This window comes from Diceros bicornis, chromosome 35 (genome assembly GCF_020826845.1).
Source record: "Diceros bicornis minor isolate mBicDic1 chromosome 35, mDicBic1.mat.cur, whole genome shotgun sequence".
Classification (NCBI taxonomy): domain Eukaryota; kingdom Metazoa; phylum Chordata; class Mammalia; order Perissodactyla; family Rhinocerotidae; genus Diceros; species Diceros bicornis.
In genome coordinates, this window is record NC_080774.1 from 11,173,674 (window position 1) to 11,201,334 (window position 27,661).

Sequence of the window (27,661 nt, forward strand, 5' to 3'; positions counted from 1 at the left end):
TCTGTGACAGCCCCTGATTTTTTAAATGTCAGCAATGAATTAAAAAAATACATTGTTCAGCTACCTGGGCTCCAAATAAAGCCAATGTGAGGCTGCTGGTGTAGGCCCTCGGGCTTCCTGAGCATTCATGGCGCTGGATCGGGGAGAGATTGCGGACCAACTGATAGTCCCAGAGCAGGGGCCAAGGGAGCCTGCAGCCCTGTTCCTCCCGGAGTTCTTGGCCTGTCCTGCACCCCGTGCCGGCAGCTGTGACCCCCACCCCGCCGCCCTGGGGGTGATGTGTCCATCATGGGCATGGCGGCTTCTAGTCTGGGACCAAGGGGGCTGTGGCCTGGGGTCTGGCTTCCCACTGAGGCTAAAGGAAGGAATGGTTATGTGTCGACACCCCAGCCTGGGTGCTCCCCTCATGGAGACGGCGTCTGCAAGCACGGACACGCACACAGCCAGCAGCCCTGGGTGCAGTGAGCTTTATTTGTAGGATGTGGTTTAAAGTGGGTTTTCATTTTGAAAAAGCGTTACAGCTATGAATTACAGGGCTCCCCATCCTGGTGGCTTCCTGGCCGGCGCTCTGGGAGGTGAGGGGCGTGGTGAGTGCGCGGGGGCGGGGTGGGGCTGGGAGGCTCATTTCTTGCTCTTGCCCTTCTCCTTGCCCTTCTTCTCCTTGCCCTTCTTCTCCTTGCCCTTCTTTTCCTTGCCCTTCTTCTCCTCGCCCTTCGCTTTGCCCCTGCTCCACTTCCTCCTCCTGGACCTGAGCACGGAGCGCACCAGGTAGCCCTTCCACACGGCCTGGATTATGGTGGCGGCCCGCACCATGCGCACCAGCTCCTGCTGGGCCTCCACCCTCTTCCTGGTGTTGAACTCCTGCTCCTCCCGGATCTGGGCAAACTCTGCCACCAGCACCTCGTGCCTCTTCTTCAGCTCCTCCAGCTGGGCCTTCTCCTCCTTGTGGATGGCGTCCAGCTCCTCGTACTCGTCCTGCCGTGAGGGTCAGGGAGTGGCGGTCACCAGGCACACAGCGTTGCCTGCCACCCTCCTCTGCACGCACCCACCCCTTCCCAAAGGGGCTGACAATCCTACACCAGGCCTTTCCGCACCGAGGCCCGGATGGGAGTGAGAGGTGATGTGGTCCACCCTAGCTCAGGGTGGGACCCGACTGAAGTAACTGCTGGAAAGAGGAAAGGACACAGCTCATGGGGTGGGGGACTGGGTTTCAAATCCTTTCAAGCCTTCATTTTTCCTCATCTGAAACATGGGGACAATTCCAAACCCAGGAGCGGGGGTGGGAGCTGTTTCCAGGATTAAATGGCAGGATGGACACCTCATGCTGGATGTGGTGGCAGGCACATGATGGGGACATAAAAAATGCCAGCTGCTGCCATTGAAGATGTCCGTGTCACAAGACACCCAGAGTAGAACTTTCTCAGGTGACTGAGTCCCTCAGTTCCTCCTGATATCTAACCGCAGTCTCTCCTGCTGTGATTTACACCCGTCTCCCTCCTTCCCTTCCACTAATGTTTACCAAGCATCTACCAGAAGCGAAGCGCTTCCAGTGGACATGGAGCTGAGTAGACTCAGTCTGCCGACGAGGAACCCACCACCCTCACTGGGACCAGAGGAACGAGGGCAGAGCCTCCCAGTCCCCCCTCCCTGGAGCACTCACCATCAGACAGAGCAAGGCCCTGACTTGCCCTTCTCTGAACGCACACCTGACTTCGGACACTTAAAGGCTGAGGTCACCTCCAATGCTCGCCAGGCCTTCCTGGCCCTGAAGTCAGGGCTGTGGACCACTGATGTTATCACAGAGGTGGGGGGAGGGCTTGAGGGCACCCCATTTTGTAGGCTACCATTCCCTGAGCACCTCCTCCAGGCCAGCTCCTGTGCTGGGGACAAGCTGTCATGACAATGGGGCCTCACTGAATCCCACCATGGGCCCAGCACAGGTATTACCGCCTCTGTTGATCAGATGCAGAAGCGGGCTGAGAAAGGTCAAGTTCCTTGCCTAAGGTCATGCAGCTGGTAAATGACACTAGAGAAGAGCCTCCAAATGATAATGGGGGCTCTCTTCCCGGCTGTACCCCAGCACCTGGCACGCCCCAAGCACTCAGTGGAAACTTTCTGAGTGATGAGTGAAGTGGTGGAGGCAAGCTCATGCCAAGTCTGCGGGGGACGCGCCCTGGCAGTGGGGGTGCAGGCAGGAGCTGAGCTAGGAGGGAACAGAGTATGGGACGTGGACGCTAGATGGAGCCAAGATCGTGGGGCCCAGTGTCAACCACTTAGTGGCTCACAGCTTCCGGCTCCTTCCTATCCCAACTCTACTCCTGCTGCCCCAGGCAAGACAAACCCTTGAGCCTAAGGAAGGGGCTGGGAAGCCTCTCTGGGGAGGCCCCGAACTTGGCACAGACCATGGACCATCCTAGGGCGTCTCCTCCCATCCCCCATCCCCAGAGGATCTTGGGAAATACACTGGAGAGACACTTATGCAGCGACAAATACCTGCTTTTCACTCATCTCCATGTCATACTTCTGGATCCAGTTCTCGATTTCCGTCTCCACTTTATATTTCTTCTAAAAAAATTCAGGTAGTCATTGTTCGATGGACTAATATCAACAATAACAGCACCGAGGGCCCTCTGTAACTAAACCTCTGTAAATACTTACCTCTGTAAAAACTTAACCTCTGTAAATAAAGCAGGCCCCGGAGTGCGTGCTGGAGACGCCTCGCCTACTGAATTCACACAACCAGGTCAGCTCGCCTCTATTTCACAGGTGAGGAAACTGAGCATCAGACACGTTCGCCCACTTGCCCAAGATCAGAGAGCTGATGGGCAGTACAACCTGGATCTGAAGCCAGCAGTCTGGCTCCGGAATATTCTAGGCAGAGGCAGCAGCCGGTGCCAAGGTTCCTGAGGCAGCAACAAGCTTGTGGTGTTTAAAGAACAGAAGTTGAGCCACTGTGTCTGGAAAGAAGAGGCCCAGGAGGAGTGTGGCCCCAGTGAGGTCAGAGCAAGAAGCCAGAAGCCGAGTTACAGAGGGAGCGTCAGCTGGGGAAGGAGCTCGGACGCTGGTGTGAAAGAGAGGGGGAGCGCTGGTGGATTTAGATGCAGTGGAGGGACTTGATCTAATTTTGTTTTTAAAAGATCAGCTCCATCCATACAACGGAACGTTATTCAGCCATAAAAGGGAATGAAGTGCCAATAAATGCTACAAGGATGAACCTTAAAGACATGTGCCAAGTGAAAGCAGCCAGTCACAAAAGGCCGCAGGTTGTGGGATTCCATTTATACGGAGTGTCCAGAACAGGCAAATCCATAGAGACAGACAGTGGATTAGTGGCTGCCAGGGGCTGGGGGGAGGGAGAGATGGGGAGGAGAAACTGCTTAATGGGTACAGGGTTTTATTTTGAGGTGATGAGAATGTTCTGGAACTAGATAGAGGTGGTGGTTGCACAACATCGTGAATGTGATAAATGCCACTGAATTGTTCAGTTTAAAATGGTTCGTTTTAGGGCCGGCCCTGTGGCTTAGCGGTTAAGTGCTCATGCTCCGCTGCTGGTGGCCCGGGTTCGGACCCCGGGCGCGCACCGACGCACCACTTCTCCGGCCATGCTGAGGCCGAGTCCCACATACAGCAACTAGAAGGATGTGCAACTATGACATACAACTATCTACTGGGGCTTTGGGGGGAAAAAATAAATAAAAACTAAAAAAAATAAAATGGTTCGTTTTATGTTACGTGAATTTCACCTCAATTTAAAAAAAAATCAATTACCTAGTCCTACAGTCCAAGAGTTCTTAATTCTGGCACCACGGCTGGGCTGGCTGCAGGGGGCCTGTGACCCCCAGGAACTGCCCACCAGTACGTATATGCGCATTTGTACCTTTTGATGCTCGCGTGCCCTCCTCTCCGCCCCTGCCCTGCCCCGTGACTCCACTGCCCCACCGCCCCGCTTCCCAGGGCACCTTCCTCAGCGCCTGCTCCGCCTCCCGGTTCTCCGCGACCAGGCTGTGCAACTGCGAGCGCAGCTGCAGGATCTCCTGCTGGATCTTCGCCACCCTGGCCTGCGAGGCCCGGAAGGCCGCCTTCTGCTGCTTCTCGGCCTCCTGCTTGGTGCGGAGCAGGCTGCTCTCCGAGAACTTGAGCACCTGGTGCAGGTGGTTCTTCAGTTCTTGGATCACGAAGTTCTCCTTCTCCACCTGGGCCAGGACGAGGAGAGGCTCCACTAATACCCACGGGATCCCCGAGAATCACAGACCCCTCCGAGAACCCTCGATTGCACGCTCCCTGAGGGCGGGGCCGGCTACCTGCCGGGGCAGGGACAGCCTGACTACTAACATTGAGGCTCGAGGGGGTCAGGTCGTCTGTCTAGGGGGATGCAGCGGAGCCAGGATTTGAAGTCTGATCCGGAGCCCATGTTCTTGGCATGCCCCTCTATTTCCTGGCCTGAGTGAAGGGCACAGGTGGGCAGAGCGAGGCCACAGGAGAGGCCTGGGACAGTAGCGACCCTCCCGCCCAGGGCACAGCGGGCGAGTGCCCAGTTGGCAGAGACACTGGCACGATGCAGGAAGGTGTGAAATAAACATACACTGCAGGGACTGCCACTGGCTCTCCCTGGGGGCCTGGCTTGTCCCCTGCCCTCCGTCGGTCCTAAAACAGGAATGGGGGAGGAGGATGGGGCTCTTTCGGAAGTAGGCTGCAAAGGCTGATCACAACACTTGAGTCTCCTTCTGAACATAGCGGGGCTGTGACAGCTCATGCCGGGGGCTTCAGGCTGGGGTCAGCTGGCAGCAGGGAGCAGGAAGGAAGGGGCGCCCTCTGGGCAAGCCTATCCTGTGGGCACGGCCCCTGCTCTAGGTGTTGGCTTGTAGAGCAGACAGTATTGTTAGCAGTCAGAGCTCTTCTTGGGGACCCCACATGCCTGACTGGGGTCACCTCCTCCTTTAAACTGAGGTCCAATGGCATCATGAAATTTGTCTGCAAAAATGGAATTTGACCCCAGATCTGTGCAACTTGGAAGCCCCAAGCTGGTTCCACCACCTGAATTGGACCAGCAAAGCTACTTGGGGCCCTCTCCTTGTCCCCAGGTGACATCTCTCCAATCCATGAGCGACCTGCCCTGACTGAGCGCCCAGGCGCCTGTCATCTCGCCACTCAGCAGATAGTTACCATGACGCCCTTTTGTGCCAGTTTCCCAGGGACATAATGGAGGGCCACTGTCCTCTCGTGGGGGAGTCAGACCCAAATCAAATATTACATTTATTTATTGTGTGAATAATCACGCAAATATTTATCAACAAACTGGTGAATGCCTTAAAGCACAATCAGTAGGAATGTAAGGAACGGGGTACCGCGCCAGCCAGTGTGTGGGGGAGGGCGGGCAGCACGTGGCTTCCAAGGGCCTTGACCTCACATCCATCACAGGGGGATGAGAACGGATGTGCCTGTGGGAGTACTGGCTGGCCGTCCCCCAGGGTCTATTCTCCCAGGAAAGGGTGGGGAGCAGAACGTTTTGCTGGGAACGTGTCCCCCACTACAGACCACCTTTCCCAGCATCTCCGGTCACTGGGTGTTGCCATGAACTGCACCTAAAGGGCAGGACCAAGCCCCCTCCGCCCCTTCCCTCCTTCCTGCTGGCGGGACCAGTGGCGCCATGATGGGGAAAGCTGGAGCAGCCTTCTGGGTCCAGAGTTAGAAGTCCCATGTGGGGGACAGCGAGAAGCCAGATGGAAGGAGCCTGGACCCCTGACAGATTTACGAAGCAGAGCTTCCACGCCAGCTTCAGCTTTTCCATTAGAGAGAAATACATTTCCATCTTGACTAAGCCACTATTATTTTGGGTCTCTGTGTTAGTAGCCAAAGCTATACTTATACATCACCTCACAGGGACTTTGCAAGACTTTAGTGAGAAAATGTTAATACATAGTATGTGTCTCAAAACGGTTATCATTAGGTCGGGATCATGTTATCGTTTCCCTTCTTAAAAATTCTTCTGGTGGCCGGCCCCGTGGCTTAGCGGTTAAGTACGTGCGCTCCGCTGCTGGTGGCCCGGGTTCGGATCCCGGGCGCGCACGGATGCACCGCTTCTCGGGCCATGCTGAGGCCGCATCCCACATACAGCAACTAGAAGGATGTGCAGCTATGACCTACAACTATCTACTGGGGCTTTGGGGGACAAAAGGAGGAGGATTGGCAACAGATGTTAGTTCAGAGCCAGTCTTCCTCAGCAAAAAGAAGAGGATCAGCACGCATGTTAGCTCAGGGCTGATCTTCCTCACCAAAAAAAAAAAAAAAAAAACAAATTGTTCTGGAGCTTCCCCCCCCTCACCCGCCCCTTGCCCTCAGGACAGAGACCACATTCCTCAGTTAGGCCTCCAGTCCCTGTGTGATCTGTCTGCCCCTCTCTTCGGGCCATCTTTGCCTCCCTCTGGCTCACTGGCACTCTTGGGGTTTCTGAACCAGCCAGGCTTCTTCCCATCTCAGGACCTAGGTATATACACTCCCCTCCCCCTGGAACAGGGGTCTGCAAACGAAGGTCCACGTACGCCAGATCTGGCCAGCTACTTGTATTTGTAAATTCAGTTTTATAGGAACACAGCCCATTCATTGGCAGGTTGTTTATGGCTGCTTTCAAACTATTAAGAGCAGAGTTGAGTTCAGCAGTTGCGACTGAGATTGCCTGGCCTGCAAAGCCTAAAGTATTCACTATCCAGCCCTTTGCAGAACAAGTTTGCCTACCCCTGGCCTGGAAGGTTCTTCCCTACCTCACTTGCCTGGTTGACTCCCTCTCATTCTTCATGTCCGGGCTTCAACGTCTACGATCCTTTTTTCTAAGAGCAGTTTTGGTGTAACACTCTCTTATAGCAACCCATACTTACCCTTCATTGTACTTCTCAAAACTGTAATTGAATCAGCTCTTTGAGACCTACCTTTCCTACTGTGAACTCCATGAAGCTGGGACCATGTGGGCTTATTTATAAAACCTGGCACCTAGTAAGTGCTCAAAACAATATTTGTGGAGTAAATGAATGACAACAGCTATTTAAATCACTGGGTGATTTGGGCCCCTTCGGTGTGGCTCCTTCCATAACCTGACCAACACCGTGAAGCGATACCTCTGCATCCCTGCTCCTCATGCTCGCCGCCAATTCACTTTCAAGGGCGTCGATGAATTCTTGGTTCCTTCTGTTGTGCCTGCTGATGTCCTGTATGAACTGGGCCTTATCTCTAGCTTCCATGGGACTGGTGAGAAGCTTCTCGAACAGGAAGCCCCGGAGTTCTAGCAGGCTATCGATGAAATTCTGGGCTTCTGCACTTCTGCCCGGCGTCTGCGTCTGCAAGAGCTTGGCAGCCTGGGGGTTACTGAGCAAGAGCCTCAAGATGTTCTTGGTGGATTCTTTGATCTGGTGCATCAGCGGCGGGAGGGTGGATTTCTGCAGCTCTATGGAGAGGAGGCGCTCTCGGTCCCAACTTTCTTCCTTAAACTCCTTCTCCTCCTGCAACTGCCTTTCTTTGTCCCGCAGGTCACTCATGTTGTCCAGGAGGACCCGGCAGAGGTCCTCATGCTCTCTCACCACCTGCGTGATGTCCTCTCCCAGCATCCCCTCCAGATCCCTGTCATTGGAGGCCACGTGTGACAGCAGCGTCACCAACTGCACCTTGTGGATGGTCTCGTCCAGTACGGACATGATCCGCTGGGTCTCAATGGTGGTGAGTTTGGTCTTAGAGGGGACCAAGGGGTTTGGTGAGGAGGCTGGCTTTTTGGATGGCTCTGTCATCAGCCTTATTCTGTTGATGTCGGGGCCTTGGTAGAGAGGGGCCACGGCGAGCACGTCTAAAGCCATTTTATAAGCAGCTCTGCTTGTCTTTGCACGCCCTGAGAGATGGAGACTGGATGGGTCTCCTGCTTTTATTTTCCCTCGAAACCCTGAAAAGGAAGGAGTAAGCAGTTAGTAGAGCTGTGCTGACATGGGTACGGCTGGTGTGGCCACAGCAGCCATCAACTTGACATTGAGAGCTCGAGTGCTCTGCAGCTTTCACACAGAACCTCTCACTGGAAGTAGTTTTTAACTTTACGACAGTGTCGGGGCCACAAGGGCAGGAGGACCAACTGCAGAGGTGGGTCCCAGGCACATGTGTCAGGCAGGGACCAACCAGGAAGGTAGACATCATTCTAAGTGTTTAAATTTTAAAGGACCAGTTACACGGGTGATGGAAGAGTTGAGAGCCAACGAGGGGAAGGTGAAGCCACCCAGCAGTTGTCGGTGGCAGGAAGCCACCACAGGAGGAGGAAGTGGTGAGCTTGGTGATCCAGGTCACCCAGGAGAAGCTGGAACCACAGCCATTTCCTGTCCAGGAGGAGCCAGAGCCCCAGAGGAGCTGCAGCCACTGCTAGAAACGCAGCCCAAAGCAGAGAGACGGGGAGAAATACTCTTGTTTTTCCCTTCCTCTCACCCTCCGACCTCACACCAGTGCCTCCCACTGGCCAAACCCAATGGGAAACCAGCTGACAAGGGGGCCTGGGCAGTGCAGGCTGAGGGGGTCAGCAGCCTGAGACACAGAGCAGAACAGGAACAGGGCAAACCGGGGAGCTGAGAGCAAACAGCACTAGGACCAGCCCAGCACATGTGCACTGACTTTTAAGTATGGATTTAAAAATCGGAGTGGGGATGAATAATGACTTCGAAATACAGTTTTTAAAACGAATACAGTTTTTAAAAACTGTTTCGCTACGTGCAATGCTGTATCCTGGATTGGATCCTAGAACAGAAAAAGGACACTATTAGGGAAACTGGTCAAAACCAAATCAAGGGCCGGCCCCGTGGCTTAGCGGTTAAGTGCGCACGCTCCGCTGCTAGTGGCCCGGGTTCGGATCCCGGGCGCGCACCGACGCACCGCTTCTCTGGCCATGCTGAGGCCGCGTCCCACATACAGCAACTAGAAGGATGTGCAACTATGACATACAACTATCTACTGGGGCTTTGGGGGAAAAAATAAATAAATAAAATTTAAAAAACCAAATCAAGTCGACAGTTTAGTTAATAGCACTGTACCAATGTTAATTTCTTAGTTTTGACAAACATATCAAGGTTATGTAAGATGTTAACATTGGGGGAGCTGACCGAAGGGCAGATGGGAGTTCTGTACTATCTTCACAACTTTTCTGTAAATCTACAATTATTACAAAATAAAAGGCTTATTTAGAAGATTGTTTCAGAAAAATTTACGGCAGCAACCAGAAATCAATCATTTTATTTACATCGCCTACATGGCACAATAGCTAAGAGGACCAGCTTTGGAGCAGCCCCACTGGGGTTCAGATCCTTGCTGGGGGACCCGGGGCTGGTTCTCTAATTCCCCTAAGCTGGGCTTCCTTGGCCATAAGACAGGGATCCTCAGATTCGATGGGAAATTTCTGGCACAGGGCCTGGACTCTGCGAGTGCTCAATAAATAACAACTAATATTATTAGCCCAGAGAAATCGAAATCCCAAGACTAGGACTTCAGTGATTACCCATTCTGAGACTCCGGGCCGGCTGGAGACCTAATGAACCCTACTGCTCAATGTACCATGTCTAAGATGGACCCCCTCACATTCCCACCCCTCACCCTGTTCCTTCTTTATCTCTTGTCTGGATGATGGGTGATTCTGCCATGCTAGTTGCTCAAGCCAGAAACCTGTGTGCCACCCCGTACTCTTCCTTGCCCCCAACATCCAATCTGGCACCCAGCTCTCTCAGTGTTCTCTCCTCGAGAGCTCCCGCTCCATTCCCTTCTCCGCAGCCCCTCTGCCCCTGAGAAAGGGCCTTCCAGTCTCTCCCTGGATGATTAAACAGCTTCTTAACTGGTCTGCTCGCACCTGCTCCTGATCCCTGCAATAAAGATCATCCCTGTAGTCATCTGTTCGGGTATTTATTGAGCCCCTGGGGATATAAAAGAGATGCAAGGGCTGGTTCCTGTCCTCCCAGAGTTTATAAACTAGTTTGAGATATGAAATATGCACACATGTAGGTTCGGTCACTATGGAAGGAAGGAGATAAAGGTGTGTTTGTTCACAGACAGATCAAGATGATGACCAGCCTTCAACACCAGAGTGGGGACCTTGGAGTTTATCTTGTAGGAAATTGGGATCCATTTTGATTTCAGGAAAAGTGTAACAGGATAAAATCAGAGTTTTGAGAAAAATCTGTTGTCAAGGATGATTTATAGTGAAAGGGCTGGTGGTAGGTAGATAGGTTGGAATATTATAAACCTTCCACCTCAGGGCCTTTGCACACACTGTTTCTTCTTCCTGAAACACTCTTCTCTCTCCTTCTTGCCAAGTTAATTCCTTATACTCAGATCTCAGTTCAAGTGTCACTTCCTCAGGGGAGCACTTCCTGGGCTTCCAGGCTGGGTCAAATTCTCATAAGGCCACATTCCTTTGTGGCAGGCACCACCTCCCATCCCAACCCCCTTCCCTCTTGTTTGCTTATACTGTAGAGGCTGGAAATAATGCTCACCTTCTCAGCCTCCACTCAGCCACAGCTAGGAGTGGCTATAGACACAGTTCAAGCCAATGAAACAGAGAGAGAAGTTTTCCAGGGCCTCCAGGAAAACTTATAACTTCCCGACGCAAAAGAAAGACATTGTTGGCTTCACTTCCATTCCCTGAACTTGGGCTTAATGCTGGAGCAGTGGCAGCCATTTTGTGAACAAGAAGAAAAAGTTAAGAGAATTACAGGAATGCTACCCCTGATGTCATTGAGCCACTGGACCTTCCAAGTGTCCATTATCTCTTACCAAGATGACTGTGATAACCTCTTCACTGGTCACCCTGCTTCTGCCCTCCTCCCCCACAGTCTCTTATCACAGCAGCCAGAGGAAGCCTTTTAAAATGTCAGATCCTTTCACTCCTCTGCTCAAAACCCAGCTCACAACAACTGATTGTTAAAATTTCAGGATATTTGTGAGCTGGTTGTTAAACCATTGGTAGCTTGAAATCAGCCATGGTGGGCGTATTTACACCATGAAAATTGGCAAATACCACAAATCAGCACCCCTCCCAAACTGGTTGTTAAACATTTACTAGCACACCACCGCTACAATGCCTTCCCACCTCACCCAGAACAAAAGCCAGAGTCCTTACAATTACCTAGAAGGCCCTGCTATCACTCACTCTTCTGCACTTAAACTGACCCTTTCTGCTGTTCTTTGACTGTGTCACATGTGCTCTGACCTCAGGGCCTTTGCACTTGCTGTCTCCCCTGTCTGGAACATTCTCTAAACACCTGCAGAGCTGTTCCCTCACTTTCTTCTCTGTTCAAATATCAGTGTAGCAGCGAGTGTTTTCCTGACCCCTTCATAAAATATAAACCCTCCGCTCCTCCCAGCCCGCCCCTTCCCTTATCCTGGTTTCTTTTTCTCCAGGTGAAGCATCCCATTGGACGTCTCGACAGGGGCCTGTTTATTTGTTTGTTGTCTGTCTTTCCCCTTCCCCCAAAAGTAGGCTCCAACGAAGGTAGGAAGAAGGCTTTATCTGTTTTGATCCCTACTGCCTACCCAGCAGCAGGGGGGCGGGGGGGGGGGGGAGGAAGTTGGGAAAGGAGGACAAAGAGCTTGGTTTCACACTCACTGAGCTCCAGTTCCCAGCGGACAGGATGTCTCGCCTTCCCGTGATTCATTTCCTCTCTGTCAGGGATGGCGCCCCGGGTGCCCTTTGAGGACTCATCCTGTCTCCCACGTGTGCAGTCTTGGTGGGCTTGCCCGTCAAAGAGCCCTGCTGTCGGCCTCCCAGGAACCCTGAAGAGGGACTCACGGATGGGAAGTGGTGGGGGCAGATTCACGCCGGTGGTCGGCTGCTGGAGATCCCGCTACCAAGATCCCCAGAACTGCCTTGGCTGCCGTCCTCTCCGAGGCCTGGCTTTGCTGCTTTTCCTTCGCCACGTTGCTCAGCCAGGGTCAGTTTCTGTTGCTTGCACTCAGAGAACCCTAGCTGACAAAATAGTCTGGGCAACTGACAACACGAGGCCAAGGGGGCTCCAGGGAGACCTTGGGGATGGAAACATAATTGCAAGGGAGAGGGAAGTGATATGGAAGCCACACAAGTTATCTTCAGTTCACCAAACCAAAGAGTGAAGAGGGGGGAATCAAAGAAACACATAGACTGACTAGGAACAAGGGAGAAAGGCAGCCAGATCAGGTGCCCAGGATGCTCTGTTCCTTGACCAGGCGACACGGATCCAAAATTAGAAGCTGCTGAGAGCTGAGGACTGAGGCAAGAAGGGCATTATCTTGCACCTCTTTGATTCCACCTACTTCCTGCTCCCCATCAATCTCCTGAGTTCCTTTAAGGCTTTTCCTGAAAATAACGTTTTAGGGACAGGCACGGAGCTTCCTCAGCCTCTCTGAGGATGAAGGATCTTTGCCCCACGGCCCCAGGATGAATGTGAACAATGTTTAATGAACACACTTTCCCCATTGTCCCCCAAAGCTCTCAGGCATAAATCAAAACGCCTGAATTCTTCAGAGATCAAGGCTGGAAATGCAACGTTATATGAAATGTTTCCAATTTGCTTTCAGCCAAATTACCTCTTTTGCTTTAAAGGGCAAACTTGTTTTCTTTGATTATGATGACGCTCATCAGTTCTTGACAGCTCATTTGGGCCAACAAGAAAAAGCCAGTGGAAGTAGGATGGGGGGAAATGCATCTGACTCTGATGACAAAAATCACGAGAGACTCTCTTTCCCTTGAATTCTAATATGATCATTTCGCGTCCTTTTTAATGCCACCAACCTTAATATTTAAATCACTTCCAACTTAAGCCTCTCTTTTAAAAATTCCTGCCCTAAGAGTGAAGCAAGATTGTTAATGGATGGGGAACTTTAATTGGATCTTCCCTTTATTTGTCATTAATTCTGCTGATGAACTTTATAAATGGAAATACATCTTTATCATGCAAATTACACCTCGTCTTCATTCAAATGGGCTTGTTGGATATTTTATTACTTTCGCTCTCAGAACACTTTGAAAAAAAAGAAAAGAAAAGGGTTGAGGTAAATTATATTTTTTTCACCTGGGGAGAAAAATGGGAAGAAAACGCAATCGCTACAACTACCCTACAAGTCCAACACTGGGAAGTGGAGAAGTCAGAGGGTGTACAAAAACCTGGAGCACGGTGGGGGGGAAGTTCATTTTAAGAAATGCAATTTTGGGCCAGCCCGGTGGCTTAGCGGTTAAGTGCGCGCGCTCCGCTGCTGGCAGCCCGGGTTCGGATCCCGGGCGCGCACCAAAGCACCGCTTCTCCGGCCATGCTGAGGCCGCGTCCCACATACAGCAACTAGAAGGATGTGCAACTATGACATACAACTATCTGCTGGGGCTTTGGGGGAAAATAAATAAAAATTATAAAAAAAAAAAGAAATGCAATTTTAATATTAGCTAACTCTTGAGCATTTACTATGTGCTAAATGCGGTTCTAAATGCTTCACACGAATTAACTCCTTTATTCCTGACAACAACCTTATGAGGTTGGTGCTTGTATAGCCTCCATTTCACAGATGAGGAAAGGGAGACAGAGAGAGGTTAGAGGACTCTCTTCATTTACAGCTAGTAAGTGACAGAGCTGGGATCGCAGCCCAGGCCATCTGTCCTGGGAGCCTGGACCCCGCAACCATTATCCTATCCAGTCTCTCGACCTTAAGATTGACTTCCATGGGGGACAGAGTAGAAGGATTCTTTGCTGGTCCAGTTACAATGAATCCTGTCAAGCAGAGACCTTGAGAATAGATGTGTTCAAGTTCTTATAGCATTCAATCTACTTAACAACTACAAATAGGAATATTCATATTTGTCATTATATATATGTAAGTATATACATACTAGACTTGACCTGCTTTTCTTTCTACTGCCACACAGTGATCCTGCGGGTGTCATGTTCCCTTGGGTACCCCCAGGATTAGACACAGTTTGTGACAATAAACCTGTCACTCTATCCCTTTCTCCTCACTTAAGAAAGCTTATATCAGAATATAAGTGAGAGGTCTGAACTATTTTAGGGTAAGCTTTGAATCATCTCTCATTGATTTTTATATCTTTGAATCATACATTCACATACTTTGGAACTTATTATCAACTAGTTATCAAGACACCCCTCAAAACTGATCACGACTCAGGGATCGTCAGGCAGCATGATGCCGCACCGTATGTGGCAGAACTGACGGTCAGGGAAGAGGCCTTCACGAGGGTTAGTTCTAACACAGCGTTGCCCAAGTCTCTCTCACTAGCATGCCACCTTTGTGATTTCTGCCAAAGCTAAAGGCCAAGCTGTACTATTATCAACTTATTTTTTTTCTTTAAGTATACTTTCATTCTTAAGTACTTTTCATTAAAAAGGAAACTTTATATCACCACTGTAACTGGAAAATTCCTATCACTTTCCTTAAACAGAAGGTAACAATGTCTACGTCCTATTACTTCATTCTAGCTAGATACTATTACCCAGAAAAGATGAGTCTGAGACCACATCTCTGTTGTTAAAAAGCAAGATTAGGGGGCTGGCCCAGTGGCGTAGTGGTTAAGTTCCTGTGCTCCGCTTCAGCGGCCCGGGGTTTGCAGATTCGGATCCTGGGCACCGCTCATCAAGCCATGCTGTGGCGGCATCACACATACAAAATAGAGGAAGATGGGCACAGATGTTAGCTCAGGGCCAATCTTCCTCAGCAAAAAAAAAAAAAAAAAAGCAAGATTACCAAATGGTAGGGAGATGTTAAAGACATACTAATAAAAAAAGAGACAAATTACTAATATCAGGAAGGAAAGAGAGGCTATCACTGCTGATCCCATGGATGTTAAAATGATAATAAAGGAATATTATGAACAACTGTATGGCCACACATTTGATAACCTACATGAAATGGACCAATTCCTTGAAAGACCCAATCTACCAAAACTCACACAGGAGAAATAGATAACTCAAATGGGCCTATATCTATTTAAAAAATTGAATCAATACTTAATAACATTCCAAAACAGAAAGCACCAGGCCTAGATGATTTCATGGTGAATTCTATCAAACATTAAAGGAATAAATTATACCAATTCTCTACAATCTCTTCTAGGAAATAGAAGCAGAAGGAATACTTTCCAATTGATTCTATGAGGTTAGCATTACTTTAACACCAAAATAGACAAAAACATTACAAGAAAGGAAAACTACAGACCAATATCTCTCATGAACATAGATGTAAAAATCCTCAACAACATATTTGCAAATTGAATCTACCAATCTATAAAAGAAATTATATACCATGACCAAGGCAGATTTATTCCAGGTCTGCAAGGCTGGTTCAACATTCAAAAATGAATTAATGTAATCCGTCACATCAACAAGAAGAAAAATCATATGACCATATCAATAGACACAGAAAAACATCCAAAGACCTATTCCTGTTTGACAAAATCCAACACCTATTCATGATTAAAAAAACAAACAAAAAAAAGCCTCTCAGCAAACAAGGAATAGGGTAGAACTTCCTCAACTTGATAAAGAACATCTACAAAAAACCTACAGCTAACATCATACTTAATTGTGAGAAACTCGAAGTCTCCCCTCTAAGATCAGGTGTCAGGCCAGGATGTCCCCTCTCACCGCTCCTGGTCAACATCATAATAGAAGTCTTAGCTAATGTAATAAGATAGGAAAAGGAAATAAAATGTATAGATTGGGAAGGAAGAAATGAAACTACCTTTGTTCTCAGATGACCTGATTGTTTATGTGTAAAAGCCTAAAGATCAACAAAAACACTTGGAATTAATAAATAATTATAGCAAAGTTGCAGGATATAATGTTAATATACAAAAGACGTATTAACATCAAACTGAGACTTTCTCATTGAAACAACTGGAATTAAAAAAGACCTGAAAAGGCTTCTCACCACAGGGCTGAATGTTATTTACTGCCACGCGTGTGTATTTCTTCCCAAACCAGACATCACTGAATGAACAGAGCCAGCTAAACAGATCCTCCTTCATACCAGCCTTCCATTGACAATTCACAGCACATGTGTTCCTAGGCAATTAAATATTTCCCCATTGATTCTTAGCTCCAAATGATACTTGGTGCCTGCCTTGCTCCATTCCTGGTACTTCTCATGACTTGACAAAAAACGCTGCCTTCAGCTTAGGAGTGAGAGAGCCAAGAAAGAATGGTGGAGGGTGGGAAATATGGTTGGAGGTAGAGACGGCAGAGATAAGTTTTCACAAGAGATGGAGCTCATGGTCTATTTTTATTTTCTCTCCTCGTGAAAACGTTGCAATGTCTACATGATCGCAGATTGCATAAAACCATGTTGTGGATTTCACAGTTTGCGTAGCTGATTTCATGTCCTTTGGACAGTTCTATCTTGTTTCTGAGAGGTATAATTCCTACCCACTCCCTGCCTCCAGGACCTAACAGGATCTGCTTCACCCTCACCCCAATGTTCTGCTTAGGACTCAGAGGCGTCCTCCATGGGTAAGGGAGTCCTGGCTGCTTAGTTACAATTCCACCACCTACTTGCTGGGTTAATGGGCAGAAGTTTTGTCTTTGAAGCAATAGGAATTTTCCAGGAAGATCCCACTGGCCTGCAAACCACACATCTAGCTTTCTTCAGAAGAACTTTATATGCTTAATCTGAGCCTTCCAATTCTAGCACAGGGAAATGAGGGGATGGAAAGGGGCAGAAAATTCATGATGAAGACTACTGTCCTAAGCCACTATTGCATAGTAGGTGCTCAATCAATCACTGTTGAATCAATGAAGAGATGGCAAACCCAGCTTTCCCAACAGGTCCATTTCCCACAGGGAGATGTTGGCACAATGGGATAATGTTATTTCACAAAATACGTCATGTTCTGAGTTAGAACCAGAACATAGTGTCATATTTTAATAGTGAAAACTAGGGGCCCAGATTTGGCCTATAGGTTGTTCCCCATCCCTGTACTCAGGGCCTGGAATTTTAAAATAAAAGATTTAAAGCAAATTTGTTTTTTCTTTCTCATAGTTTAGCTGGTTTTTTCTATCACCGCTTTTGAACCATGACTCAATCCTCTCTTGTCTTTTTTGCAAACCCATGTTTTGTGGATTATATTTGGTTTGCAAAAGATTTCCAGGCTGGAGCTGTCACAGAGAACGCTGGAGGCATTAACAGACGGGATCTCATTGCAGTGATGGCTCTGAGGACGCAGGCTCCAATGTTATCCGTGCTTTTGAGACAGAGGACGCTGAATAGTGACTGAGGTTGGGAGGAATGTGCTCCCGGGGACAGATTTCTAAGCTGCCAGTTATAACGAATAACTCTCTACCAGCCACTGGCCATAGCTATAGCCCTGGGCAAATTCACTCGACCTTCTGGCCCCTCATCTCTGAAGTGGAAAACAGGAGCCTACTGCACAATGACTAAGTTTGTGGTTCTGGTGTCAGACAAATCTGGAGTTCAGCCCCAGTGGATCCCTTCTTCCTCACTGTGTGGCTCTAGGCAAGTCAATCACCTCTCTAAGCTCCATCATGTTCATCTCTAAAGTGGGGACACTCATGAAACACACACTGCACAGAACTGCTGTGAGTATGAAATGAAGTCCTGGCACAGTAATGTTTAGCTTTTATTACAACGTCAAAAATGATACAATTTAATCTTAACATTTGGACCCTTCTTAAAATCCAAGATGTAATTTTCTTCAAAATAGTACATGTTTTTATGCAGACGGGTTTATAAAGAGCCAAAACGGAACCTCCTTTTACTCCTTCTTACTCTGTTTTAATTTTGCTGGTTTCTACATTATTCACATTTTTCTGTTCGTGTTGGAAGGGGACAGAGATCCCTTCAACTACTCACCATTTTTCAGTTTCCTCCTCCTTACAAATTAATTCATCACCATTTTTAATTCCTCTTTTGGTTTACAGTGTAGCTTTAGAAGTGTTTATTTCTGGTTCTATCCAACTGCCAATAGTATCATTTGGTGTTTCAGGCAGAAGGAAGAATTTCCTAGCAGTAAATTTAGATTCTTCTAAAATAAACTTCCTCTACTTAAAAAAATATATTTAAATCATAACCTTATAAAATGCAAAATACTGGCTTTTCCTGGCTGACAGATTATGTTGAAGAAGTGTTTTTTTAAACCATGAGTTGTGCCCTTTTAGCGAGTGAAATCAACTCACCAGTTAAAAATAAATCAAAGAGAGTAGAAAATATTAGCGTGTGTTGCATGTTGTAAGTATTCATTTGTAATTAAACTCATGTGTGCTACGTCGAGAAGGAAAATGTATTTCTTGGTCTGGTTTTTGGTTAAAAAAACAACCTGTGTTTGAAAGCCCCCATGTTAAAGGTATTTGATTGGCCGTAGTAGATATAACCTGCTGCTGTTATTGGAGAGTTAAGGTCAAGGAGAAGCTTTTCCCTGATGCTCTGTATTTCAAACGATCTTGATTTTTTTTTTTTTTTTTTTTTTTGGTGAGGAAGCTCAGCCCTGAGCTAACATCCATGCTAATCCTCCTCTTTTTGCTGAGGAAGACCGGCCCTAAGCTAACATCTATTGCCAATCCTCCTCCTTTTTTTTCCCTAAAGCCCCAGTAGATAGTTGTATGTCATAGCTGCACATCCTTCTAGTTGCTGCATGTGGGACGCGGCCTCAGTATGGCCAGAGAAGCGGTGCATCGGTGCGCGTCCGGGATCCGAACCGAACCGGGGCCGCCAGTAGCGGAGCATGTGCACTTAACCGCTAAGCCACGGGGCCGGCCCTTGATTTTTAATCACTGTTGTTTTCAGTTCCACTAACTAGGACCTGAAGGGAAAAGGTGTGTGTGTGTGTGTGTGTGTGTTTAACGTGGGTGCGTATCATTTGCCTTGTAGGAAAATACCAGTCTAGAACAGAGTTTCTCAATCTCTGCACTCGGACATTTCAGGTCAGATGATTCTCTGTTGTGGGGCTGTCCTGTGTGTTACAGGATGTTTAGCAGCGTCCCTGGCCTCCACCCACTCGACGCCAGGAGCACCTTTCTCCCACCACCAGTTCTGACCAGCTGGAAACAAAATGTCTCGAGACAGTGCCAAATGTCCCTGTGGGGGAGGGACGGATGCCGCTGGTTGAGAACCACTGGTCTAGACCGCAGTGGCCTTGTTCACCCATGAAACTCCTGGCTTCTCCATCCTAAGTCCAGCGCTCCATCCAGGTTCAAAGGAAGGCTCGTCCAAGTCTCACCCAGCTGTACCTGTCGAGCTGACATCCGTGCCATCTAAAGTCACCATCAGTTACAGAATCAAGATCAGAGTCCCAAGCTCGGTGTTTGGAGACCTGTGTGCATGACTCTGCCCTGCCTGGGGTCTTGGAATACGTCTGGGCAAGTCCCTTCTCTCCCTGGCACCTGGGGATACGACACCTGTCCTAGCCACATCAAAAGGGAGCTGGGTGGAGGGGGGATAATTTAATAGGCGGGAAAGCCCTTTGCAGAGTTAAAAGCCCTCTTCAAAGGCGAGTGATTATTATACGCTGAGGCATAAATCAGGTGGTTCATGGCCTCACTGCCCTGAGCTCTTCTAGGGAGGAAGGGAAGTGCAGAGAGGAATTTAGCAATTGAGTAGGCAGGGAAGACTCGCCCTTTAATTCAACTTTTCACTGTAAACCTAGCGAAAAGCCCAAGCCGAGACCCCGGCACTGACGTCCAACCACGTATGTCTGGAATCTGTTCCCAAGGGCTGCCTCGCCCAGAACCAGGGCACGGCTGTCTGCGACGCCCCAGGCAGCCGTCTAGCCCAGGCAGGGCGATCGATGCTACGACCTGCAGTCTCTGTCACTGCTGCTTCCAGTCAAAGGGCTATTGGGGGCTGTCTGGGTGGAGGGGGCAGTCTGGCAAGGGTTTAGTCCAGCAGATTCTTGCCTTCCACTAACAATGTTTTATATTCAGACAAGGCATCAGCAGTGGCCTCAGAACTCACCCCTTCTCCCTCTCGACTTTCCCACCATTTCCCTACCTGGCCTTTTGGCCTGGCCTGGCCTGGTTATCTGGCTGATTCTCACTTTCTCTTGATCTCCCTACGGGGGACCAGGGAATAAAGCAGTCACCCTGAGTTGATCAGTTAGCAAGTGCAGCCACGACAGCTTCCCGCATTGCTCAAGAGGAGGACTTGAAGGCTCCACCAAGAGTTTTAAGCTGGAGTGAGTGACAAGACCAGATCTGGAGCCGGGGAAATCGTGGTGAAAGGGTTGGCAGGTGCAAGATGGCAAGAGGATCAGGTTTGGAAGGCTGTCACAGTGTCTGGGGGAGAGACCAGGGTGGCCTCAGCCAGGGACAAGGCAGTTGACGGGCTCTAGAACTATTGAGAAACCAGAATGATGGGATGAGGTGGAGGACTGGATGTGGGAAACGAGAGAGAGGAAGGAGTTAAGGAGGAGGCCCAGGGTTCTGGCTCCGGTTACGGGTTGGATTGTTGTGGTATTGACCCAAAAAGCAAAGACTGGACGCGAAGCAGGGGTTGAGGGGCTGAGGTGTCTGTCAACGCTAGAATGTGCTATCCATTTATCAAGTCTTGAAACTACGGGGCTGTGTGTGTCCAGAGGGGCGCCTCTTCCTATTTTGTACCAAGGCACGGTACAGACCAGCGGCCGCCTGGTGGGACATCTATGAGGGATGTGCACAGCGGTAGGATACCCGGAGTAGATTTCAGGAAAGACCCAGAAAGCAGACAGAGGAATGTGAGAGCTGTTGGGGACTAAAGCCGTGGTGCGGGCAGGGGACATGCAGAGGGAGAAGGATCAAGCCCCTTCACTCTTTTGATCAGGTTCCTTCTCACTGGTTCAACCCACCTGTCCAGCTCATCCTCTGCGCTGCGGCCACACTGGCCTTCTCGAAAGTGCTCCAAGCACTGGGATCATTACACTCCACGTTCCTTTTGCCAGAAACCACCTCCCACCCCCTGGATTAGCTGTTTCTCATCCTTCCAGTGTCAGCTCAATGGTGACCTCTCCTCAGACTAGAACAGAAAGTGCACTATGATCTCTGGAAACCTCCGCATATTTTCTGCATGGTATTTATCACAGGTGTATTTTTTTTTTTTTACAGCTCTATTGACGTATAATTTACATACCATAAAGTTCACCCATTGTAAGTGTACAACCAAATGACTTTTTTTGTAAATGCACAAAGTTATGCCACATCACCACAAAATTTCCATCACTGCCCAAAATTCCCATGAGCTAATTTGCAAACAATTTCTGTTCCCACCACATTTAACTTATCTGGATAGTTCATATAAATGAAATCACATAAATGGAATCATACAGTATGCAATCTTTTGCGTCTGACTTTTTGGTTAGCACAGTGGTTTTCAACCAGGGGCAACTTTGACTGGAGACATTGACAATAATTCGGAGATATATTTGGTTGTCAACTGGCAGAGGGTGCTACTGGCATCAAGTGGGTAAAGGCCAGGGACACTGCTAAACATCCTGCAGTGCACAGGACAGCCCCACAACAGAGAATTATCTAGCCCAAAATGTCAATAGCACCGAGGTTGAGAAACCCTGACTCAGCATAATGTTTTTGAGGTTCATCCATGTTGTAGCATGTATCAGTATTCTGTTCGTTTTTATTGCTGAATAGTAGTCCATCATGTGGAAATATCACAATTTGTTTATCCGTTGCCCTGTTGAAGGACATCTGGGTTGTTTCCAGTTTTGGGTTATTATTAATAATGCTGCTAAGAACATTCATATACGTCTTTGTGTGGACATATGCTTTTATTTTTCTTGGGTAGAATCCTAGGAATGGACTTGCTGGGTGGTATGGTAAGTTTACACATAACTTTTTAATAAATTGCTTAATATGATAAGTTTATACTTAACTTTTTAATAAATTGAATTAATAAATTGGAAACTATATTTCGAATTGGTTGTACCATTTTATGTGCCCATCAGCAAAGTATGCGAGTTCCAGTTTCTCCATCTCTATGTCGATACTTGGTAATTCTGTCTTTTTGATTTTGAAAGTTTATTTGATTCTTTTGCTGGTTTTAAAAATTGGGTTGTTTGTCTTCTTACTGAGTTGTAAGAATTATTTATATATTATCAGATATAGTATTTTATCAGATACATGATTTGCAAGTTTTTTCTGTCTACAGCTTGTCTTTTCATTTTCTTATGAAAATGTCTTTTGAAGCTCAACATTCTTTTTAATTTTAATGAAGTCCAATTTATCATTTCTTTCTTTTATGGCTTGTGATTTGGTGTTGTATCTAAGAAGTCTTTGCCAAACCCAGAGTCATGAAGATTTTCTTCTATTTTTTTAGGAGTTTGTAGTTTTAGATCTTGTATTTAGGTCTATGATCCATTTTGAGTTAATTTTTGTGTATCGTGTGAGGTAAGAGTCTCAGTTCATTTTTTTGCATATCCACTTGTATCAGCACCATTTGCTGAAAAGACTATCTTTTCTCCATTGAACGGTTTCAGTACTTTTGTTGAAAATCAATAGACCATGAATGTAAGGGTTTATTTCTCATCTCTCAGTTTTGCTCCGTTGATCTATATGCCAATCCTTAGGGAAATACCACATTGTCTTGATTACTGTAGCTTTATAGTAAGTTTTGAGACTGGGTAGTGGAAATTTATCCCAACTTCATTCTTCTTTTTCAAAATTGTTTTGGTTATTCCAGGTCTTTTGCATTCATATAAATTTTGAGATCTTCTTGTCAATTTCTACAAAAAAGCCTGCTGGGATTTTGATAGGTGTTGTGCTGAATCTACAGATCAATTTGGGAAGAACTGACATCTTAACAGTATTGAATCTTCCAATCCATGAACATGGAATGTCTCTCCATTTATTTAGATCTTTAATTTTCTTGGCAACGCTTTGTTAACTTTATTCTAGGTATTTTACTCTGTTTGATGTTATTGCGGATGGAATTGTTTTCTTAATTTCATTTTCAGGCTGTTTGTTGCTAATAAATATATATTTAAAATATATATAAGTACAATTGATTTTTAAATATTGTGACCTTGTTAAACTCGTTTATGGGTCCTAGTGGTTTTTTGTGAATTTCTAAGGCTCTTCTACATATAGGATGATGCCATCTGTGAATAAAGACAGTTTCACTTCTTCCTTTCCAGTCTGGATACCTTTAATTTCTTTTCTCCTCCCTCATTGCACCGACTAGAATCTTCAGTAAAGTGTTGAGCAGAAGCAAGGAGAGCAAACATTGTTGCCTTTTCCCCAACCTTAGAGAAAACCAATAAGTACATGTTAGCTGTGGGTGTTTGTAGAAGCACTTATCAGGTTGAGAAAATTCCCTTCTGTTCCTGATTTATAGAGAGTTTTTATCATGAATAGATGTTGGATTTTGTCAGATGCTTTTTCGGCATCTATTATGATGATCATGTGGGGTTTTTTTTCACCTGTTCTATTAATATAGTATATTACATTAATTGTTTATCAAATGTTAAACCAATATTGCATTTCTTGCATAAATATCACTTGGTCATGGTGTATAATCCCTTTTGTACGTTGCTGAATTTGGTTTGCTAATACTTTGCATCTATGTTCTTGAGGGATATTGGTCTGTAGCAGGAGTTGGCAAATTTTTTCCGTAAATGGTAAATATTTTTGGCTTTGTGGCTATACAGCCTCTGATGCAACTACCCACCTGTGCTGTTGCAGAGCAAAAGCAGTCATAGACAATATGACTTTATTTATGTATTTATGTAAAATGAAACTTTATTTACAAAAGCAGGTGACAGGCCAGATTTGGTCTGACCATTGGTCTGAAGTTTTCTTTTCATGTGATGTCTTTGTCTGGCTTTGGCATCAGGGTAATACCAGCTTCACAGAATGAGTGAGGAAGTGCTCCCTACTCCTCTATTTTCTGAAAGAGTTTGTGAAGGATTAGTATGATTTCTTCTTTAAGTATTTGATGGAATTCACCAGTGAAGACATCTAGCTCTGGGCTTTATTTTGAAGGAAGATTATTTATTTCTAATTCAATTTCTTTACTTGTTATACGTTTATTCAAATTTTCTCTTTCTTCTTGAGTAAGTTTCAATAATTTGTCTTTCTAGGAATTTGTCCATTTCCTAAGTTGTCTTATTTTTTGGCATAAAGTTGTTCATAATATTCCTTTATATTTCTTTTAGTTTCTGTAATTCTGATTTGGGGAATTTATTGCTTCTCCCTTATTTTCTTGGTCAGTCTAGCTAGATTTTCCTGATGTAAAATGTCCCTCTTTGCTCTAGTAACATTTCTTGTTTTAAAATAAATTTTGTCTGATAGCAATATAGCCACTCCACATCTCTTATGGTTACTGTTTGCATTGATTCCAATTTTTTAGTTTTTTTTTTTGCTGAGGAAGATTAGGCTCCAGCTAACATCTGTTGCCAATCTTCCTCTTTTTTTGCTTGAGGAAGATTAGCCCTGAGTTAACATCTGTGCCAATCTTCCTCCACTTTATATGTGGGTCACCGCCATGGCATGGCTGATGAGTGGAGTACGTCTGCTCCTGGGATCCGAACCTGCAAACCCAGGCTGCTGAAGCGGAGCACACCAAACTTAACCACTATGCCATGGGGCTGGCCCCTCAATTTTTTACTTTCAACTTAGTTGTGTCTTTGAATCTAAGGTGTGTCTCTTACAGGAAGCATATATTTGGGTCTTGCTTTTTTAATCTGGTCTGACAATCTCTGCCTTTTGATTGAAGTGTTTTTTTCCATTTACACTTAATAACTTACATAAAATTATTCATATGGTTGGATTTACATCTGCCATTTTGCTATTGTTGTTTATTTGTCTCATTTCATGTCTTTTTTTGTTCCCCTGTTACTTCTTTACTGCCTTTTATTGTGTTAAATAAATATTTTTTAGCCCACTGTTTTGATTCCTCTGTTGATCTTTAAACTATTTTTTTGAGTTATTCTCTTAGTGGTTGATTTAGGGATTATAATGTGCATCTTAATTATCACAATCTATTTTAGAATAACACTAAATATTTTCTATTTGATGAGTCATTGTTATCCTACTGTTTTTTAATTCTTTAAACATGGTTTCCTTTAGTTCTTTGAATGTATTTATAATAGCTGCTTTGAAGTCTTTGTCTGCTAAAGCCGACATCTGGGGACACACAGAGACAGTTTCTATTGATTGCTTTTTTCCCTGAGGATATTTACATTTCTTTGTTTCTTTGCACATCTCACAATTTTTGTTGACTACTGAAAATTTTAGATAAAATTTGTAGCAACTCTGTATTTCAACTTTTTTTCTTCCTAATGATTGTCGTCCTTGTTACTGTTTTGCTTGGGTGTTTGTTAAGTTACTTCCCGGACTAAATCTGTCGAGTTGGTCTCCTCCACAACGTGCGGTTACTGATGTCTCTGTTCAATTTTTTTTCTCATTTTTATTTCTAAACCTGGCTTCCTAGGGGTCGCCCCTGTATCTGCATAGCTTAATATTCAGCCAAAAATTGGTCAGAGGTTGTGCTCTAACACTTTGAGCTAGTAAGGCTTCTGTTCTCTGCTGGTGAGTGCAGTCAATGTTCAGGTCATTTTCAAGTCTGCCTTGACTCTTAGTTTCTGCCGGACCCCCCTGTGTCTCCTCTGCTCGTCTACACAGGCTCCACTGGCCAGGGATGTGTAAGTGGCCTGGGCTGGTCTAGTCTCTACTACACATGTGCATAAGCCCTGGCCAACCAGAATATGTAGAGAGCTTATCAAGCCCCCTATGGCTGCCTCACTTCCCAGGATTCTAAGCTGTCAGGCCACTGTTGTCCCCAAGTAGGACTGCAACTTTGGACTTCTGGAGCTGCTGGCTCTCCCTGATCTCTTGCCACCAAGACTGCCAGTTTAGCCAACAATGCTCCAAATCAAGTGAGCCCCATCAGACTGGTTTTCATGGGCTACTCGCCCTGGTTGAACTATTATGCAAATAGAACTGGGGGTGGGGAAACTGGAGAAGCCCCAGGTAAGTGCATCACAAACTTAAGGCTCAGAAGTTTTCACGAATAAATGCTCTGTTTGTTGTATGCCTTTGGTTGATTTTCAGAGTGCTAATATAGCGCTAGATAGTTTTGTTCAGCTTCATAGTTGCTTTTTCTTTATTGTGGTAAAATATACATCATATAAAGTTTACCATTGTAACCATTTTAGGTGTACAGTGCAGTGGCATTAACATTACATTCGCATCTTGTGCAACCATCACCACTGTCCATCTCCAGAACTTTCTCATCATCCCAAACTGAAACTCTGTACCCATTAAACACTAACTCTCCATTTCCCCCTCCCCCCAGCCCCTGTCAACCACTATTCTACTTTCTGTCTCTATGACTTTTGTGTCTGGTTTCTTTCACTCAGCATATGTCTTCAAGGTTCATCCATGTTGTAGCATTTATCAGAATTTCATTCCTTTTAAAAGTTGAATAATATACCATTGTACGTATACCACATTTTAGTTATCCATTCATCCATCGATGGACTATAATTGCTTTTTGAGGAAAAGATTTGTCAACCTCCTCATTCCATCATTCTGGAAGTGAATCTCCACAGGTGTCACTTTACATTTATCTGTATATTATTTGACTAATGACTCTCTCCCACATTAGACAAACTCCATGGGGGGGAGAAATAAAGTTTTTTATTGGTTGCTCTACCCTTGCACCCAGTAGTAGGCACTCAGTAAATACTTGTTGAATATATGAATATGTAAGATATGGAATACGATAACTCCCTTGGAATTGTTTTAAGCCAGAAGAGTCAAAGATGGGTGAGTTTTAGAAAAAAATTGCTACTATTAAATGAGCACTTACTATGTTGCTGGGCTCCATGCCAAGCTCTCCATTGCCTTACCTCATTCAGTCCTCACAACAAACCCTTTGTCTTAAGTATGTGCAACAAAATCACATTTTAAGGACAAGGGTGGGAGTTAAACTCTAAAGGCAAAAATTGGTATAATCAAAATGACCTAACTTTAACACTCACTCAAGTGAGATGCCTTTCACTGCACGCTCATGCTAGAATGTCTGGCCGTTGGGTAGAGTGGTAGGGGGCTTATAAACTACCCTCTCACCCCCACCACCTATGTTTGACTTGAAATTAGTTAACTATGATGCGACTCCATCTGACTAGTATCACCCACGTTTTACGGACGAGGAAGCGGGACCATGCAGTGGACACGCGGACGGGCAGGCGAGAGGCAGAGACACCGAAGAGGGTGTCCAGTGGTCCTCGCAGGCGGTCGAGGGGGAGGTCCAGACAGAGGCAGGGGCTGGAGAGCACGGTCCTGGGGCGGGGACAGGATCGCCTTGCGGGCTACGGATTCTTCAGGGAGCCAAAGGATAGCGGGTAGACCCCATTCCACATCTCCCCGTCATCTCTAGCCCTTCCCCACCTGGTCACTCACCTGCTCGCAGAGCTCCTGGTTTCTCTACCCACAGTTACCTCCGCGGTACCTGCGTTGCTAGGTTACCCACCTCGGAAGGCGGGACTCGGCGTCTGACTGACTTTCCTCTTCACCATTCAATTCCTTGTTCCGCCCAGTTAGCCCCACCTCCTGAGGCCTGACCAATCAGGAGCACCGTCTCTCTGACCCTCCACCAATTGAAAGACCCGGGACGCCCTCTGGGTTGGGCCGAACGAGTAAGGCGGGGAGCGCAGAAGGGGAAGGGGCGGGGCTTCTTTGTC

At 46.6% G+C, this 27,661-nt stretch overlaps 1 protein-coding gene across 2 annotated transcripts; it reads right to left on the reverse strand.

Annotated features, from left to right (window-relative positions):
• Positions 1–450: 450 nt before the first annotated feature.
• IQCD (IQ motif containing D) lies at positions 451–27,439 on the reverse strand. 2 transcript variants are annotated; one of them, XM_058531477.1, is made up of 5 exons: positions 27,381–27,439; positions 7,110–7,921; positions 3,960–4,193; positions 2,494–2,562; positions 451–975 (listed from the first exon to the last, which is right to left on the reverse strand). In XM_058531477.1, the coding sequence occupies exons 2-5, from the start codon at positions 7,836–7,838 to the stop codon at positions 622–624; spliced, it is 1,386 nt and encodes a 461-aa protein (XP_058387460.1). In that variant the 5' UTR covers positions 7,839–7,921; positions 27,381–27,439; the 3' UTR covers positions 451–621. The 2 variants fall into 2 exon arrangements, with proteins under 2 accessions (XP_058387460.1, XP_058387459.1); XM_058531476.1 differs by having other exon boundaries at positions 2,494–2,565.
• Positions 27,440–27,661: the final 222 nt, after the last annotated feature.